This window comes from Neopelma chrysocephalum, unplaced genomic scaffold (assembly GCF_003984885.1).
Source record: "Neopelma chrysocephalum unplaced genomic scaffold, ASM398488v2 Primary Assembly neopelma1_257, whole genome shotgun sequence".
Classification (NCBI taxonomy): Eukaryota; Metazoa; Chordata; class Aves; order Passeriformes; family Pipridae; genus Neopelma; species Neopelma chrysocephalum.
The window spans coordinates 751,530-765,232 of NW_020897919.1; the positions used below are offsets into that span (position 1 = coordinate 751,530).

General features: G+C 55.2%; 1 protein-coding gene across 1 annotated transcript; it reads right to left on the bottom strand.

The window, feature by feature from the left end:
- Positions 1 to 406: 406 nt before the first annotated feature.
- On the bottom strand, positions 407 to 3,228 carry CD93 (CD93 molecule). The gene is given in 3 exon segments (XM_027704145.1): positions 407 to 1,255; positions 1,257 to 1,440; positions 1,564 to 3,228. Coding segments are annotated over 3 exon segments (1,620 nt in total). The 5' UTR covers positions 2,538 to 3,228; the 3' UTR covers positions 407 to 793.
- Positions 3,229 to 13,703: the final 10,475 nt, after the last annotated feature.

Sequence of the window (13,703 nt, forward strand, 5' to 3'; positions counted from 1 at the left end):
TGGAGATACAAGTTTGACACACAACAAAGAGCAAATATCCAAAATCCAGCGCGTTCCTTACGTGGAGAGAGAGGGAAAACACGCTCAGCCCAGAGCCCAAGCAGCCAGGAAAGGGATCCTACCCAAAAAGAATGATCCAACAGGAAAAGTCCGGCCTCCCATCCGGCTGCTGCGAAGGAGAGCATTGTTTGCTGTGTTTTGCAAGTGGATTTAGGCAGGATACACTGGAAATGGTCAGGTGGCTCTTCCAAACACAGCTTTTCCTACCTTTTTTTCCCGTACAGGTGCTGCCTCGGCCCCTTGCTGAGCGGTTTTCCCAGTGCTGAGGTGACAAGATTTTTAATAAAAACCCCAAAACGAAACATTCGAGCCCACCCTGCTTGTGTCTGCAGGGGCCAGTTCTCACCCCGGTGAGACACATCCGAATTTCAAGCCCTTTTCCAAGAGAACAAAGCAAATCCAAGGGTGGAAAGCAGCCGTGAGGGGGGGTGGGGGGGAGCAATGCTTTGGGGATGGCAAAGGACAGGGTGGGGAAGGGCTGCAGGAGAACTCGAAACGAACAGTTTTCCTTTAGGAGTCCGAACCACAGCCGTAATTTGCCTTTTCGGAGCGCGGCGAGGTCCCGAAGAAGAGTCGAGGAGAAGCCCTGGCGGGCAAATCCCACCCCATTCCTCCTCCCCCCCACGGTTAACTCTTCCCTTGGAGCGGCAGCACAGTCGCACCCTGAACAAACAGCATCCCCCCCTCCCTTTTATCTCCACTTTCGGTCCCCCCGCGCTCCCCCGCCTCCCTCCTACCTGCGCTCCCCGCCCTGCCCGCGGCTCTCGGGCTGCTCGGGCACCCAGCAATAATTATCCGCCGCGCTCTTGGCCGGCCGCTTCTCCTTCTTGGCGGCCCTCCTCCTGCAAGCCACGAGGGCCAGGGCGAAGGCCAGCAGGAGCAGGATGGCCACCAGGCTTCCCAGGATGTAATAGAGGAGCAGCCGCGGGCCGTCGGCGCTGTGCTCGTCGGGGCCGGGAGGAGCCGCTCCCTCCTCCGCCCCTGTGGGGGTCACCCCGGCGGGCATTCCCGGAGTCCGCGGGATGCTCGTGGTCCCCGAGGCGCCGGTGCTCCGCGGGGTTCTCGCGGTCCACGGGGCGCCCGTGCTCGGCGGGATGCTCGGCGGGATGCTCGGGGTCCCCGTCGGGCCGTCGGGGACCTCCGCGGGCTCCTCTCCGGCGGCGGTGGCTGCGGCGGCGCGGCAGCCGCGTCCCCCCCCCCTCCTCCTCCTCCTCCGGGAGGAAGCCGGGCGGGCACAGGCACTCGTAGCCCCCCGGCAAGTTGCGGCAGGGCCCGGGGCAGGGATCCCGCAGGCACTCGTCCACATCCAGGCAGGAATCGCCGCCCGGCTGGCGCTGGTAGCCGGGCCGGCAGGCGCAGCGGAAGGAGCCGGGGAGGTTGATGCAGAGCTGCGGGCACACGCCGGGCCGGGCGCACTCGTCCAGGTCGTGGCAGTGGCGGCCACCCGGCCCCGCCGGGCGGTAGCCGGGCGGGCACAGGCACAGGAAGCCGCCGGGAGTGTTTTGGCACTGGTGCTGGCACGGCCCGGACAGACACTCATCCACATCCAGGCAGCTCCGGCCGTCGGGGGCCAGGGCGTATCCGGCCTCGCAGCCGCACTCGAAGCCGCCGGGGCGGGCCCGGCAGGTGCCCTGGCAGGGGTTGGGGTGGCAGGAATCCTCGGGCACGCAGGAGGCCATGTCGGCGGCCAGGGAGTAGCCGGCGTGGCAGGAGCAGCGCGGGGGCTCCCCGGGCGCCTCCAGGCAGCGGTGCTGGCAGCCCCCGTTGCGGTGGGCGCAGGCCACGGGGCACAGGGGCCCGGGGGGGTCCCAGGCGAAGCCCCCCCCGTCCAGCGACCCCTTGCAGAGGGCGAAGGCCGGGCTCCGGCCCCCCTCGCACTCCACCTCCGCCAAGGTGCCGAAGGGCGCGGCCGCCAGCCGGGAGCTGCGCACCCCGAAGGGGGTGCCGTAGGTGACCCGGCCGGGCCCGGCCAGCGGCAGGAGGCCGCACATTCCCTGGAAGCTGAACTTGCAGAGGAAGGCGGGCAGCGGGAGGCGGCAGGGCCGGTCTGCCCAGCCGGCGGGGCCGTGGGGGCCGGGGGGCCGCAGGCTGGCGCAGCGGGCGCTCGTGCAGGTCATCGACGGCTCCGACGCCCACGCCGAGAAGTTGCCGGGCGTCCCTCCGGCCACCCAGGAGAACCCCCGCAGCGGCTCCTGCGGCTGGACGCAGTGGCCCCGCTGCAGCCACAGCCCGATCCAGGCCGGGCCGTGGGCCCCGGCCGCCTCCAGCAGCTCCCGCAGCCGCGCGGCCTCGCCGGGGCCGCCCACGCTGGCCAGGTTGCCGCCGTTGTGCCGGCAGCGCTCCTGGGCGCCCTTCCAGTCCAGCTCGTCCCGGTGCAGGGTGTAGCAGGCGCTGTCGGCACACACCACCTCCGCCTCCTCCCCGCCGGAGCCCGGCACCGCCAGAGCCAGCAGCAGCAGCAGCCGGGCCACGGCCATCCCTCCGGCTGGACGGACGGACGGACACACGGACGCAGGGACTCGGCAACGCCGGCTCACATCCCCTCGTCCCGCCGAGCTCGCCCTACGCGCATCCTGTGCTCCCGGGTCTCCTATTTATCACCGGAGGCCACGGCTTCCTGTAGCGTGGTTCGGCTCCCGGTTGCTTGTTGGTCCCTCGCTGTTGTCTTCCCCTTCCCCCCGGCACGGCCGGCTCCGAGCTCCCATCCCAAAGTTTCGGCTGCTCTGGCTGGTGACGCTTTTTCCTACGGGGAGAAACTCGCCCTGTTCCTGCTTTTTTCTTTTTTTGTTGTTGTTGTTTTTCAAGGGCTCGATTTACTCCCTCAACCCAGCAGACGGTTTTCTAACCCCTAATAAGGGTCCGAGAGTCTGCAGGCATGTCTTGCTAAAACGGGGAAGGAAAACAACCGAACCGAGGAGCCGTGGGATCCCTGGCTATCGGCCTCTAAGGCAGACGGAATATTTGGCGCCGTCCCCCCCCCGCGCACGCGCGACGCTCCCAGTGCATTTTTCCCCTTCTCCGTGTGCTTTAAATAGATGGACGAGCCCTCGGAATAGGAGCTGGGTCGTGGGAAGGTCCGGGTTTGCCAGGACAGAGCCAAGCTCCGATGCCGCCCCAGAGCAAACCCTGGTCAGCGTTGGCATCACGTGGGTGAGGGCGGATCGCGGGAATCCCACGATGGTTTGGGCTGGAAGGGACCTTAAAGCTCACCCAGTTCCACCCCCTGCCGTGGGCAAGGACACTTTCCACCACCCCAGGCTGCTCCAAGCCCCGTCCAACCCGGCCTTGATGCCACGATGCTCCATTAGCACCTCCCTGATCCCTCGTGGCAGGAGGAAGGCAGGATGGTGTCTCCAGCCACCTTCTCCTGGTGCTTCCCACTGGCTGCTGGGAGATCCCGGGATGAAGGCGAGCTGGCAGATGCTTTGATGACACGTGTCAAGCGATGCCAGTCACTCTGGAACACGTGGCAGAGCAGGAGGAGGGATAACAAGTGACCAAAATAGCTCATCCCTGGTGGTCCACCCGCCCTGCTGCATCCCCAGGAGCTTCTCCCGGAGCTTCCCTCTGGCAGCAGCTCGTTCAGACTTTAACCCCTCGACCTGGGAGTCTGTTGTATCCTTTCCTGCTTGGCAGGCGCTCATCACAGCCACGAATTCCCTGCTCATTCCAGGATTTGTTGGTTTATCTGGGTTTCGTGTGCTGAGTTGGCTCAGCAACAAACGAGGAACCCCCTCGTTCACTCCCCTCCTAAACAGAAGAGCTGCCAAAAATCCCACTACTAAACACTGCAGATTTCTGTCCTTATTCCCCAGACCTGCCCATGGACAGCATTCCCGGGACAGCCCTGGTTGCTGGGATGTCTCCTGGCATCCCCTGTCTGAGCAAAGGTCCGGAGATCCACACCTAACACTCCAAAACCAGAGAATTTTGGGTCAGCAGCCACCCCAATAAGCTGCAGCGGGAGGAAAAAAAACCACCTTGATGCCATTTCAAACTTGGTTTTATTCAGAATTTCAGAAAGGTGGGTTGGGGAGGGGGGATTTTTTTTGCCTTGGAGGGAATAAGAGAGCTCAACACAAAAGCATTTCCTTGCTGCCAGCCCAGGACTGCTACAAAAACACGGCTCGTGTTTTCCCTTTCCAGCTGGTCCCACAAGTCCCAACCAACAAATTATTTCAACAACCCAAATCAGCATTTTTTTTTGGTCCACTTTTTCTCCGTTCCATAGAGAGAAAAAAAAATGCCCATTTTTTAACTGTAACTCCTCTGGATGTTCCCAACCTGGGCTTATGAAAAATCCCCAAAATACTTGAATATAATTTCTAGGTGCAGATCCAAGAGGTCATTCCAGAGTAATTAAAGAATTGCTGGTGGTGCTTTCCATTAGGATGTGCAGGAAGTCAGAGCTCCTGTCCCAGGGAAGAACTTCTTTTATCAAGACCGTGGTGTTTTTTAATTTGCAAAATTAAAGCTAAAAACCTTTCCCAGTGGCTTTACTCTATTTTTCTCCCCAATAAATATTTGAATATCCCTGTTTACAAACAGTTCCATGGACAGGAAACCTCCCCCCCCCCCCAGCTTTTTAGTGAGATTCCCCATCTGCAAAACTTATGCCAGTGTTTTTCCCCCACAGCTTTGGCAAGAGGGATGTTTTTGGTGATTTAAAAACACGCTGTGCTTCTTTTATTTTTAATAAATACGCCACGCTCTTTAAATTTCCTTCTCGGCCCCATGGTTTGAGAATCAAAGCCGTGGCTCACAACTTAAGAAGGGGTTTGTTTCTTGGCTGAACGAGCCTATAAACCCCCGCCTCGCTTGATAATCAAATCCAAATTATCTTCTGGAGAGCTGGAGGGTGCATGGGGCTTAAAATAAAGCAGAATTCAATTAAAAATCAATTTAAAGGGGGGGGACGTTGGTTAAAAAACTGTGGCTCCGAGGCTGAAGGAGGAAACGTGTTCTGTGTGTGTGTGTGTGACATCAGCAGAGGCTGTTTGTGCGGATCCCGAGGCTTGGGATGAGGGACAATGGGGCTGGAGAAGAATAGGAGGAACTCTGGGCTTCCTCTGGAGACATCTCCAAGGCCACGGAGCACTGGGCAGCCTGGCAGCCCTGGGAAGGCGCTTTAATCCATGAAATTTTGGGAATTTGGGCAGCATGGAGCGGGGTTGTCCCCCCTGCTAATGCCAAAGGTGCCCTGTTGGATGTTAAGGTTTTCCTCGTGTGCAGGACATTTCCCAGCTGAATATTTTGGAAGGTGGATGCCCCGTGGCCAGTTTGGGAGCCCCTCGCTGAGAAGCAGGAATTAGCAGGGCTGAAGTGGGAATAAAATGCCAAACACCAGGAACAAGACCTTGTTTTATTTAGTTTTTTGTTGTTGTTACGGGGGGAATTCAGCACAGCCACTTTATTCCTCAGGCAATCCCTGTCCTTGGGGGAAACGTGTGAGTCGTGGAGGAAATCTGTGACTCATATTATATATATATATATATGGAAGGTGTCCTTGGAATGGGACCTCAAGGTCCTTTCCACCCCAATCCATCCTATGATTTTTTTTTTTGGTGGAGTGAGTGAACACCCAGCCGGACGGAAGGAAATAGGGATCGAGGGAAGGAAGGAGCAGTGCCCACCCCAAATATCCCATCCCTTCCAGGTATCTCGCTCCCTTCCATGGCAGGAGGGGTTTGCTCCAGGCCTGGGCTGGCATTTCCCACCCTGGCACTGTGTGTCCAAGGACCCTCCCTGCAGCTTTATCAGCTTTTTCTCCCACGCTGGAGCAGCTCCCGGGCCAAACCTCCTTATCAAACCCAGGAATTCCGTATCTCTCCCACATTAAACCCGAGCTGTGTGTGGACCTTTGCTCGTGCCTGGGGTCTCTGCCAGGTGGGAGGGAGCTGCTCCGGGTGTTCTGAGTGGGTGTGTGATGCTGGAAGTCAAGTAAGGACACGGTCCCCCCCAGTGTTCCCAAATCCATCTGGGTTTTATCCCCTTTCTCCAGCCCATTTCTCTCCCCCTCTGTGTGTGTTTGAAGCCAGGAATTCCAAACACCGTCCCTTCCTTTCCATTTGAATACAGTCACTGGGAATTCAGGGAGGAGAAATCCCACTGAACACCAGCAGGCACATCCCGAGTGTGCTTTTAAATTCCTTTGGGTTATACACGGAGCACACTCTTCCCAAGCTTTTTCCTCCTGGAAATGGAAGGAGTGGACCACAGCTGGAATATTAGGTTCTCATAGACAACCTGGGAGCACCAGAAGGGCCACCTGGAAAACTGGGAAATCCTGACAAAATAAAGCTGGCTCTTTGTCTGCACAGATTTGCTGGCACAAGAGAAGGAAAAGCTCCTCAGATCCTTATGGGAACAGGACAACCATCCTGGGAAGCCTCCCGGGAAGGAAATCCTCACCCCAAGGGATGTTTTGTCTCTTACTTTGTTGTTAGGAGTGGGGGTTTATTATTGTTATTTAAATAATCCTAATACTAATACTATTTAATTGAAAAAAATTATTTATTATTATAATTATTTAGTTATAAATAATACAGTGCCTTGAACCTGCTGACTGGGTTGTGCTGGGTGGTCTGGTGTTGGGAACGTGGAACAACCTCTCCATGCAGATGGAGTGCATTCAGGAAAACCAGGGAATTAAATGAGCTGCTGTCCCTCCTCCCACTGTTGGGATGAGGGATATTCTCCAACGAGCAGCTCTGCAGGAGTTGTGCCATAGCAGGGGGGAAGGTGAAGGAGAGGACAGGCACAAAACCACAGCCCACACTCCCTCCTTTTAATTTCAGACGGGAGATTTAGGGATATTAATGTTGGAATGGCACCAGGACACCTGGCTAGAGCCCACGCCCCTCTGACCACACAAATAAACCCTGGGATTTCTCCAGCCAAACAATCCAGAGATGCCGGGGCTGGGATTTTGAGCTGGGAGTGGGGATTTGCCTGGTGATGATCTGAGACAAAGCTGGGTTTGGGGGCCCTGGCAGAAAAAAAACCCTGCAAAAAAAAACCCCACTTCAGCTGTGCTGAATTCCCTGTTATTCCCAAATTTTTTAGTGTCTCCTGGTCATCTGCTTTGCTGGATGAGCCGTCAGGGAATTTGGCAGCACGGGGAGGGTTGTGCTCCTTCTGTTCCTGAAGCCGTGGCTGAGGGAATTCCAACCCGCCTTCCCAACCATGGGATTGCCTAAGGAAAGGAAAATCAGGCTGGTTCACCCGTTCCCGCCGTTTCTGGTCCCAAAATACAAAGTGGTGGAAGGAAACGGATAATTCCAAAAGGACAGGGAAGGTTTGGATGTTTTCTCCCTGGATTCCTGTGCCTGTTCTTTGTGGGGAGCTGGAGGCGAAGGCAAAACGTGGGGAGAAAACATTTTTAGCACATTTTAAACCTTTTTTTTTTTTGGCATAACTTGGGATTGTCCCCTGTGCATTCCCATTTTAGCTCATCCCATTCCGTGACAGCATTGTTTTTCCAGTCCAAATGCTCAAAGGGTATTAAATACTCCGAGCAAGGACTGTGGAGCACTGATATGGATCCTGGAAATTCAGGGATGTGGCGGCCCTCCAGAGCCTGCAGCAGCCCTGGGCCTGATATTTAAACTAGAAGAGCAAAATTTAAATAAAAAAACCCATCCTAAACCCACAAAGCACCCGAGGCAGAAGCGAGATAAGCGTGTCCAGGCGAGGATGTGGTTCCCGTGGTTCCCGTGGTTAAAGCGGAGCCTGTGGGATGAACATCCCTTTTCCTTCCACGCAGGTGCCGTCATATCCCTAATTTTGGGGCATTTTCCACTCTCTGCAGCTGCTTCAAGTGCTGTAAAGATGCACATCATTAAGCCCTGACTGGGAAGAGCAGCAGCAAGGCCGGCTGTGTTCCCACAGGGAGCGCAGCCTGTGGATCCTGGATAGCAGCTTCTCCAATAAACTTGCCTGAATCCAAGGGGATCAAGCATTCTCCTAATCAGCTCTCATTACTGCTGGGCTATAAGACATATTTAATTCCAAATGGCCTTTTCCATTTGGAATTAAATGCTCATCCCGAGCCCCCGGAGACGAGCCAAGGTGTCCGTCAGGAGCCGGTTGCTGCTTGCCTAAATATGGAATTAACGTGGGAAGGAAGTTGTTGCTCCATTTCTCTCTCAGGTGATATGTGGGGACTTGTTTCCCTGCGGTTCCTAAGGCTTTTTCCCATGGAAAAAACCTGTCCCTGTTACAAGGGAGCGTCAAGCCTTGGGAAACAGCCTCGGCCCAGAGCTGAGCTGGAGCGGCAGGAAAGGCCAGGAAATGGGAATGGAAATAAACTGGGCTCTGTCGGGGCTGCAAATGGGACTCGAGGGGAGAAAATCATAGAATTCCAGAATGGTTTGGGTTGGAAGGGGCCTTAATGATCCTCTTATTCCAACCCCTGCCATGGGCAGGGACACCTCCACTGCTCCACGTTGCTCCAAGGGGAGAGTGTTGCAGGGCTGGGTGTCCTCCGCATTCCAGGGATATCCCGAGCAACTGAGTTGTTGCACAGTTCCTTGTTTTCACCTAAAACCAGGAGCAGCGGGGTTTGAGGTGGTCCCTCATACTCTGTGCCCCTCCCATGCGGTGCCAGAGGGAGAATCCCAAAGGAAGCCCCATCATGTCACACTCACAGATCCAGCCTCTGCCACATGTGATCCCAGCAGGGGGAACAGTCGGGTCTGGAAAGGGTTCTGGGGCCTGGGATGGAGGATCTGGGGGCTCTCCTGGGTGTCTGGGACAGTCACGTACCCACACAAAGGAAGGTGCCTCCGAGTGTCCGTGGTTTCCTCCCTGGAGCAGAGCCAGGGGAGTGGTGGGCTCTGTTATTAAATATTGATTTCCTCCCTTTAGAGCCTGTTTACTCCTCACACACAATTTCCTGCCTGTTTTCCCCCCTGTCAGAATTTCTGCGTTCGTGGCAGGATCCAAACTTCCAATCCCACCCCCCAAATATCCCCGGACCGGCCCCAAGGATCGAACACAAAGACGGGGCTTAATTAATTCTCAACCTCAACTCCTTGCGGGATTTACTCATCATTCCCATATCCCAGGGGCTGGGAGGGACCAGGGTGACTCAGCTGGGGTGGCACCATCCCTGTGCCTCCAACACACCCAGCTGGCTCGTTCCTCATTTTCCTATTTTTCCCTCCAGGATATTTTTTAACGCTGTCCCAGCCCAGCTGCATTGAATCGCTTTTCCGTCCCCTCCCGGTGCTGCGCACGCTCCCGGGGAAGGAGATGGGTTTGGAAGAGGCTGAAACGTGAAGGAAAAGGCAGGATTGTAAACAATCCAGGGGCCCCGGGGTGTTGCCCTGTCTGGGCAGCAATAGCTGGAAGGAAAAGGGAGGGTGGGATCCTCCGAAGGGATGAGCTGCTCCTCCGAACCCTTCCCGATTTTCCAGGGCATGTTTGAGTGGCGTGGGATGGGTTGCTTCTTCCTCTGCTTCCCGGAGGGAGGGATAAAAGATAATTACAGACCAGACAACCAGGGATTGATGAAGGGTGTCAAATGCAACCTGCAGTGGAATCAGGAGGATAATTAATTCCCTGCTTTCCACAGGAGTGAGGGGTTGTTGGAACAAGATGAACTTCAAGGTCCTTTCCAACACAAACCAGCCCACGATTATTGTTCTCCTGACAACTTTTCCAAGCAAACGGCTCCTCCAGGCATCACTTACCCCCAAAGGTCATGTTTAGGATGTGGGATGGATACACCAGCCCTCTGGGAGACTCTGGGTGGTCAGTGTGTGTGTGTGTGTGGGGGGGGGGGGAAATTCCATAAAAAACAGGGTTATAAATGTGTCATCAACTGGGAAACCCGGAGCTGCCGAGCTGCTACCGGCAGCAGCCCCCCAGAAGCTCCAGGCCCTCTCCCCATCCAAGGAGAGATCCCGTTGGGAAGCGCATCAAGAAGGAAGACGAGCCTAAAACTCCAATGCTCCTTAAAAAAAAATTTGGCAGGAAAGTATCCTGCAGCACATGAAAACACTGAGGTCATTCCCCCCGGGATCTGATCCCAGCAATGCCTTCCAGAACTGGGCTCTTTTCCAGGCTTTTTTCTTAGTTATATCCAGCAAATCTTCATCCTTGAGGAGGAGGAGGAGGAGGGAGGCACTGCCTGGGAGGCGCTGGTGCCTCTGGATTGCCCTGGGAATGGGGCTGCACTTGTCATTCCGGGGACACGAGAGGAATCCCGAGGAAAAATAATCCGTTTTCCTTTTCGCTAATGAATTTCGTGGCTCAGAGGCGAGAGAAATTGGATATTTAAATGGGATATTTATCACTGGTGGGAGGAACTGAAAGATTATCCCAGCTGCCTTTTTTCTTCCCCACTGGATGCTGACTCTTCTGTGCTACCTCCAACTGGGAATAGCATGGGCTTTTTAGCCCTATATTTTCCCCTTTTTTCCCATTTCTTTGCAAATGCAGAATTAGTTTCTGGGGGGAAAAAACACAACTTTTGGGATGTGCCATTCCGGGGCCACGTGTTTCCGTGGAGCATGGGATGGATGGGGTTGGAAGGGAGCTTAGATTCCAGCAGGGAAGTGGGTTTTGCTCGTGTGCAAGGAGCTGCTCCGGGATTTTTGACGTCACAGATGTGCCGGGAGCCAGCTTGGAGCTTTATTCCTGGTGTCATCAAATCCAGCTGACTCCAGGACAAACAGAGAGAATTATCTGTGGTGAACATTATTCAGTGTAAACCTCGCTCGTAACCGAGGTATAAACAGAAAGCCAAGGGGAAGCCAAAGATAATCCCGATCCACGTGGGCCCATCCCCACTTTTTGATGGATTTGCTGCTTCCTAAGGCGCAGGGTTCAGCTGGAAGTCACACTTAAGGTAGCAAAAAGCGGGCCATGCTTCCCTCCCGACCGCCTGGATGTGGGAGAGCTCAGCTTTAACTCCAGGAGTTTGCATTCCAAGATCAGCACGTGCACTGGAACAACCATTCCCTGTTTCTAGCTCGCATCCCCTGGGATTCAGGCCTTGGATGCTGCTGTTTTCTCATATGGGGTGTGTGATGCTGCAGCTCCCAGTGCCTGGAAGTCCCAGTGATTCCCTGCCCTGAAGAGCCACGTCCCACTCTGACCCACTTCCCAAATCCCAGAATCCTGCTTTCCCCTCCTGTCCACGTTTTCTCACGCGAGGAGAATTCAGCTTTCAAGTGAAAAAGAAATGTTTGCTCCCACCTGGGCCAAAATAAATAAATAAACGTGTAAATATTTCCCTGAAATTGCTGATGCTTCACTTTCTGCCTTAAAAGTTTCCAGCCCCTTTGGCTGTGGAGAATTCCTCAGGAACCTGCCCTATCCCTGAACTCAGAGCCCCACTAGCACATAACTGGGAGATAAAAAAACTGGAAAAAGCTCACAAAAATGCTGTTGGCACGACCCAAAGGCGGAGTTTCTGAGGAAAAACTGGGAAATGACTCATGTGGCTCCCGGGACAAGTCAGTGATGCTATCCCAGGCTGACTCTTTTCCTCCAGGAGCATCCCTCAGCCCTGCCATCTCTGCAGGAACAAGAGGAGGCTGGAAAGTTCTGAGGGAAAAATTTGCCTTTCACCCACTTTTTAAATTATTATTATTATTAATTTTTACAACCACACACGAGGTCCCATCGAGCCCGGGGAAGTTCTTTTTGACCGTGGTTTTCCCAGCTTGTGTGGAGCTGATGGATTAAAACTCCATGGAAAACGGGAGGGAAGCAAAGCCTTGTGCTGTTCCAAGCTGTTGGTGCAACAGTTACAATAGTTTGGAGCGGGAGAAACAACCAAAAAGCCCTTTTTTTTGCACGGAAAAGAGTCGCAGTCCTGAGCACAGCTCGGGATAGCAGCGGGATACACGGAGCAACTCCAACGTGGTTTTTCCTTTTCCACGTTGCTCCGAGTTTTCTTTCCTTTGGTTTTGTCTGGTTTGACTCTTTTCCCTCTTCCAGCTCCCTTTTATCCACGGAAACGGGGCAGCTGAATGGGAGGAAGGCAGGAGCTGTCGAGCCCCATGGCACAGCTGGCTCTGCATCCAGGTGCTGGTGGAGCTTCCCTACATTCCAATGGGATGAAGGACTAATTGCTTCTGAGCTGGCTTCTCCCCTCCACTCCACTGCAAGAATCACGTAGGGCTTGGAAAAAAGGATATCCCAGGAGCTGGAGGGCCTCATGCCAGGGCAAACCAGCTGCTAAGGAACTGGGATGTCTGGGAGAGGAGGGAAACAAAACAATCTCTAAAATCACTGGGAAAAGGTCGAGCAAGGTTTCATTTTCTTGCTTTGACTCTGAGAAGAAGCAAATCCCACCCTGTTCGAGGCATCACCAGGATGTCAGGTCTTCCTGGATGGATGCTGGGATGTGATGGCCTTTGCTCAGCAGCACGGGTGATTTGTGTGGGAATAAAGCCCTGGATCTGACCCTGGGGTGCTTGGAGTCACCAGGACAGGCTGGGCTGGTAGTAGGGAGCGAGCTGGAAAGCTGGGAAGTGGCTGGGATTAAATCCTAAATGTGCTCCCAAACCCTCTCAGCAGGATGGCACCGTGGCAGGAGGTGGCACAGGAAAACATCCCTAAATCCCTCTGTGATAGTCCAGGATGGATCCCAGCCAGAGGTCACCAGCACTGGGGCAGAACCTTTGGATCAGCTCCATAATTAGCTGGCTCTGTGACTGCATTTCCACACGGGAGCAGTAACTGGTGACCCACAGGGCAGGCAGCCCCTTCCCTCTCCCGGGTTGGGATGGAGCCATGGGAGAGTGGCCGTCCCCATCCGATGGATCAGGTGGGTGCTGATCCATGTGCAGCACTCATCACTCTGGCAAAGTAATCAGTAATTAGCTGTTCTCCGCTAATGAGGGCCCTGCCTGCACCAAGACACAGGTCAGTGGCCCAAAATCCCCCCCAAACCGAGGCGAGATTGACAAAATGTAGGGATCAGATCCCTGCCTTAAGCCTGGCCTAATTTGCCAGGGAGAGGAGGGAAATAAAACAATCCCTAAAATCACTGGGAAAAGGTCAAGCAAGGTCAAGCTTTATTAAAAATAAAGCTCTGCTTTAAACCCCCTCCGAGGTTTGGCGGTGCTCCCGTGGGGAAGGGAGGGTCTCGCTGCCCATTCCCCCTCCCGTGCACAACCCCCCGGTGCCGCTGGCGGGGTGTCGGCAGAGCGGGACGCGGATCCCGCCGGGATTTCTCCGGGAAGCGAGGCGCTCCGCAGCACAATGCATTGTTTCCTGCAGGGAGGGACCCCGCAGCACAGGAAAACATCAGCGCTTTTCTGCAGGCATCGCTCAGGCACTGCCCGGCCCCGGCTCGTCCCGCTTCCCTGCTCCCAGTGGGAGCCGGGACCCCCTGGGTGCCAGCGGAGCGGGGATGGATTAGGTTATTTTCAGTGGAATTACGCCGCCGTTCATCCTCCTCTCGGATCCTGCTTGGATCCCGTCCGTGGATGTACCGGAGCCGCCGTGTTTATCATATTAACCTCCAGGATAAAGGACTCCATAAATAAAAGACGGGGGCCGCGGGGATTGTTCGGAATGTGGGCGATAAAGATAAGAGCCGGGGAGGTTTGGGCAAAGCCCCTCCCGGACGGAGGAGGACGTGTTCCCTGTGTCCGGCGGCCGCGTTCCTCCCTCCTTATCGC